General features: G+C 46.5%; 1 protein-coding gene across 1 annotated transcript in view; it reads left to right on the plus strand.

Moving 5' to 3' along the window:
- Positions 1–6000, plus strand: part of LOC105907238 — a 95504-nt gene that overhangs the window by 36822 nt on the left and 52682 nt on the right. The window contains exons 7-8 of the mRNA XM_031585544.2: positions 1474–1572; positions 2699–2797. Of these exons, the coding sequence (XP_031441404.1) occupies positions 1474–1572; positions 2699–2797 (198 nt within the window). The remainder of the gene's footprint in view (positions 1–1473; positions 1573–2698; positions 2798–6000) is intronic.

A 6000-nucleotide genomic window follows, 5' to 3' on the forward strand; every position in this document is an offset into this window, starting at 1 on the left:
GGTGCTAGAAAGAGATGAACTAAAAGGCTTTTAAGTGTATTTTATTTTGTGCGCCTGCATTTCAGTTTTTTCTATCCCTCACTATGCCTGAGCATGTCCTGTTGCATGCCACCCATCACTAAACACACACACTGCTATTCAACCCATGCAATTTGATTAACAATGCTCTTACAAGAACTGCAGTACTGTTAGAGGTAGCAGCCATCATATTAACATGCTGTACAGTGACGCTGTTATCAGCATTGAAATGATATTGGGCAGAAGTGTATGTGCATGTTGATAAGCTAATTTGCCATGGCTAACTTAGGGCAATTTTTTACGTAGTAATAAGCATGCCTGTGCATAAAAAAACTATTGATTCAAGATTTGTTTTGAAATATGCTGCTTTATTGGTCGTCTGATTACTTGTAGGGAATGTCTGCTTTAGCATGGCAACACCTGAATGAATTATTTCTGCTCCCCATCAGCTTTAAATGTGTAATTTTTGTAGTCATCACCTAGCCGATATTCTCTTCACACTTCTGTAAATAATGTTTTCACATTAAATCGGACCCTGACTTTCAGAATGGAAAGGTAAGACAAGAACTCCGCATATTAAAACTGCTCTGTGATCACTCCTCTTACTCTGACTTGATAACTGATATGGCATCCGGTGGCATAGTGCATCTTTTGGGTTGATTCACTGGTAATTTATTGGTTCTTCTTTCATGTGTATAATTTTTGTTTGGTTTTTCCTATTATTTTACATCCTTTGAAATCATACATTGTCAATGTAGATGTTTGGTTAACTAGTTCCGTATGTACCCTGTATATAGATGTTGACAATGAGTCCATTTCCTGTGTTTGTATTTATGTTTTCAGTTCATCTATGTTTATGTTTTAGATGCAGAACGAATGAATTGTATTGTTTGCATGATGCTGTGTGGGCTCTCAGTGAGAGTGTGTATGTGAGTGTGTGTTGTGTGTGAGATACTGCTTTTTTTTCTTTTTTTAAAGAAAGAAAGAAAGAAAATGTATTTTATGTCTTCTGGAGTTTGTGACATACATCATATTAAGAATTCTTCTCTTTTGAATTCTTTTTTTTTTCCCTTTTTTTTCCTCTTTGCATTTTCGTTTATGTTTCTCTTTTTATGATCTGTCATGCTTTAACGTGATTGCTGCATGCTGACTTAAAGGAAATAAGGTCCCAGTTGGACACATTGGCAAGAGGTCCCCCCGATAATGCTGGTCTAGAATCCGTCTTTATGGGGTATACCAGAAAGCTACTACTTCTGTATCCAATCAACATTGGGGCAGTCTGTAACTGAGTACTCTACATCAGCATTTTTTGGGGATACCTCGCTAAGATTAGTTGAAGGGTAGCCTGAATGGCTGTTGATTATTAACGGAGGTCCTCTCTTCTTTGTGCTTTTGGTGTGTGTACGTCTGTGTACGTGTGTGTGTGTCATGTCGTCTTCTTCCCCTGCATTCCAGAGTGGATTCACACCCCTACACATCGCTGCTCACTATGGCAACGTAAACGTGGCAACACTGCTGCTTAATCGAGGGGCAGCTGTGGACTTCACAGCCAGGGTGAGTATTTCATTAGGGGATTAGGATACTTTACTGAGGAGAGTAATTCAAAGAAGTATTCTCAAAAAAAGTCACGATTGAGTTATAAAAATGTACACATATTCTGTACACAACTCTTATTTACATAACACTGCAATGTCACTTTCAACTTTTCACCGTTCACCACTTTATGGGAAGGGTAGAGTACATGCCTGAGGAAACACAGAGAACTCTGCAAAACTGTTCTTCTTTGAAGTGAGATCACAAAGAGTGGGCTTAACCGATGTTAAAACACCATTACATATCAAATATATACTTCTCACACACACACAAACACACACACATATAAAACCACAATCAGTTTAAGAACAGAAGTGTGTTTTCTGGGGAGAGCCAGCCTATTCTTCTGTGTGTGTGTGTGTGTGTGTGTGTGTGGGGAGGTGTACAGTATGAAGTCTTTTTGTGTCTAGGGGGGGGGGGGGCACATGTCTATGTGTATTTGTGAGTGTGTGTGTGTGGGGGGTGTACACATGTCTATGTGTATTTGTGAGTGTGTGGCCCCACCGCCCACCCGAGTTAAATGCTATAGTCCTTCTAATGCCTCGTACTTGCCACCAGAGAGTGGGAGATTGACGACCGTTTATCCAAGTCAGAAAGGATCCGTGAAGGTCACTGACTTGTCCATAGCTCCCTGTAGACTTTTTCGTCAGGATGTGATAAGAAGCTGACATGAATGGGCTCGAACCCTCTCAGTCTTTCGCCTGTGTTCTGTTTCTTTTTTAAATTCGTTTTTTTTGTGCGGTCCCCACAGAACACACACTGCTCATCCGCCAATGCAATTAGAGTAACGATTGCTCTTATGAAACTGCACTGCTTTTAGACAAAAACAGCCATCATATTATCCTAAAATAGAATATGCTGTACATAATTGTTTTAAAATACCATTGAATCATGCTGTTTTCAGCATTCACATTTTCCTGGGCAGAAGTGTATGTGCATGTTGATAAGCTAATTTGCCATGGCTCACTTAAGACTTTTACCTAGTAATATCCTTAAAGAGAATTGTCTTGAAATGGCGTTGAATGACGCTTCTATCAGCATTGGAACGATATTGGAATAAACCTTTCTCTTTGTGTGGTCCCCACAGAACGGCATCACCCCCCTGCATGTGGCCTCCAAACGTGGGAACACCAACATGGTCCGCCTCCTGCTGGACAGAGGGGCCCAAATCGACGCCAAAACACGAGTGAGCCCCTTCATCTCTCTCTGCCACACTGCACACACTCCTGTCATGGCACTCACCTCAGCCAGTGTCATCCTACTGTGCACTTAACATTTACACGCCATGGCTTTCCGTCTGAATAGTTTATTATGTGTCTATATAGGTATCGGTAACATATACTGTAGGTACATAAACTACAGGCAGTAGGCAGTAGGCAAGCTCTTTGCATATTTTATTCTTTTAACTAGACACCCTCACCTACTATTGCATAAGGCAGAGTATTGAGTCCGTATAAGGAAGCAAGGAGTCTGTAGTGAGGTAGTTCATGTTTGTTTATGCCTTCACCTGTTCAGCCCATTAACCATCAAACCACCAGCACAAATGTATCATGGGAGAGTGTTTTCCCTGCTGAAATTGGCTGACAAATCCTATAGAAAGGTGCAGTAGCTCACATAAATCAATTCATACCATGACACTGTCTGTGTGTAATGCAGTGATGGGTGTGGACTGACATATTAGACTCTCAGAGGGTCTCAGCATTTGAGATGCATTCTCACAGTTCCACGAATCCACCAGGGGAAAGCAAGATGTGGGGGGAAAGGCCATAAGCAACCTTGCGCTGCAGCGTCAGGTCAGACAAGAGGGACCGAAAGCCGGGTTGAAAACCACAGTGCTGACGGACCCAATGTTGCTGAAGGCAGGGAAGTAGAGGAGGAAGAAGGTCCTCTGGTGGAGGACGAGCCTCCATGTGAGCACCAGGCAGAAAAACCCACCAGTCCCCTCAGAACTGAGCCAAGCCGAAAAGCAGAGGGAAAGGAACCAGCCAGGAGGAGCAAGATCAAATGGCCGAAGGCAAACATGGTAGAGGAATGGCACAAATTGGATGTGGACCTGGTCAGGATATTGGAGGGGTCTTTACGAGGAGGGGCAGAGTCCAAGCTTAACCAGTTTGGGGACATCCTATACCAGGAGTGTAAGGGCAGGTTCGGCGAAGTCTCTAACAAGCAGAGAACTGCCCCGAGGGAGAAAGGAAGGAGAGAAAAGGAGATTGGCCAGCTGGTACAAAGACGACGACAACTCCGTAAGAACTGGAGGAAAGCAACTCAGGCAGAGAAAGAGGGCCTGAAGGCACTGTGGGGGAGGTCAGGCAGAGATTGGCCCTTCTTCGCAGAGCTGAGCGCATCCGTAAGCGCCGGAACCGGAAAGAAAAGGAAAGAGCCAACTTCTTCAAAGACCCCTTCAAGCACGCCAGACAGCTGCTGGAAGAGAAAAAGAGTGGGAAGCTGGAAATCACTAACGAGCAGCTTGAGCAGCATGTCAGGAAACAGTACAGCGATCCTGCAAGGAACGTCCCACTAGGAACACCTGGGTATGTACCGCGGCCTACACCACCAACCTCTAAGTTCAACATCATGCCCCCCAAGCTCAGCGAAGTCAGGCACGTCGTGGAGAAGGCAAGGTCTTCATCAGCACCGGGTCCCAATGGAGTACCCTACAAGCTCTATAAGAACTGCCCCAAGGTGCTAGAGCTGCTATGGTACCTCATGAGAACTGTCTGGAAAAAGCGAAGCATTCCGTCTGAGTGGCAAAGAGCGGTAGCAGTCTTCATCCCCAAAGAAGAGAACTCCAAAAGCATCAGCCAATTCAGGAGCATCGCCCTGCTCAACGTGGAAGGGAAGATCTTCTTCTCTGTGCTGGCCAAAAGGATGACCAACTACCTGATGGAGAACAACTACATTGACACCAGCTGCCAGAAAGCAGGGGTCCCAGGCTTCCCAGGCTGTGTAGAACACTCTTCGATGATCTGGGAACAGATCCAAAAGGCCAAGCGCGAGAAGACGGACCTGCATGTCATCTGGCTCGACCTCGCCAACGCCTATGGGTCAGTGCCACATCAGCTGATCAGCTATGCCATGGAGTTTTTCCACATGCCCTCCTGTATTAAGAACTTGGTGGCAAACTATTTCAAGGATCTGCAGATGTGCTTTGCCCTACAGGACTTCATCACCGGGTGGCAACAACTAGAGGTGGGAATCGCCATGGGGTGTGCCATTTCTCCCATTCTGTTTGTGGCAGCCTTCGAGATCATCCTCATCGGAGCAAGACAGACTGTGGGAGGGATTAAACTACCATCCGGACAGAAGCTACCTCCACTGAGGAGCTACATGGACGATGTCACAAGCCTCCTTCAGACAGCACCCTGCACATCTAGACTGCTGAAAAGGATGGACGAGCTGATGTCCTGGGCAAGAATGAAAATCAAGCCTGCCAAGTCCCGCAGCCTGTCCCTCAGAAGGGGAGTCAGAAATGACAGCACCATCTTTGTCGCAGGGGGCGAGAGAATCCCACTTCTGTCTGAGCATCCCATCAGAAGCCTAGGTAGAGAGTACACATCAGAGCTCTCCGACAAGCAAATGGGTAGAGCTGTGTTGAAACAACTCTCAGATGGCCTGGCAAAGATCGACCAAAGCCAGCTCCCGGGGAAGTACAAGGTGTGGATCTACCAGTTCACACTCTACAGAAGGATAATGTGGCCACTGAAGATGAGTGAGATTCCCTCATCTACAACAACCAAGATGGATGGGAAAGCCAACTCATTCATCCGAAAGTGGCTTGGGCTACCAAGGTGCTTCTCTGACACTGGCCTCTTTGGGAAGAACACCTTGCAGCTGCCACTACAATCCATCAGTTTGGGCTACAAGCAGGAAAAGACCAGGCTGCTTCTTGAATTAAGAGAGTCCACCGATCAGTCGGTTAGAAACGCAGGCGTCAAGGTCCGTACTGGCAGGAAGTGGGACGCCCAAACTGAAGTCGACCGAGCAGTTGGCAGGCTGCAACACCAAGAAATCGTGGGCAGGGTCCAGGCAGGAAGGGCAGGACTAGGCTGGGGAGAGGCACCACGATTTTGGTCTAAGGCCAACCGGAAAGAGAGAAAGGAGATGGTGGTGTCAGAGGTGATAAGGACGGAGGAAGAGCGCTATAAGATCAAGGCTGTGTCCCAGAGCCGACAAGGAAGCTGGACAACCTGGGAGGGGGTTGTCGACCGGAAGATCAGTTGGTCAGACTTGTGGAAGATCCCTCAAGCGAGGCTCGGCTTCCTCATCAGGTCAACGTATGACACGCTTCCCTGTCCTCGGAACCTCCACCAGTGGTTCGGAAACGAGGAAGTCTGTCCACTCTGTAACACTCCCAACGCAAGCCTCCGGCACATCCTGTCGGGCTGTAAG

Source organism: Clupea harengus, chromosome 18 (genome assembly GCF_900700415.2).
Source record: "Clupea harengus chromosome 18, Ch_v2.0.2, whole genome shotgun sequence".
In the NCBI taxonomy this organism is placed as follows: domain Eukaryota; kingdom Metazoa; phylum Chordata; class Actinopteri; order Clupeiformes; family Clupeidae; genus Clupea; species Clupea harengus.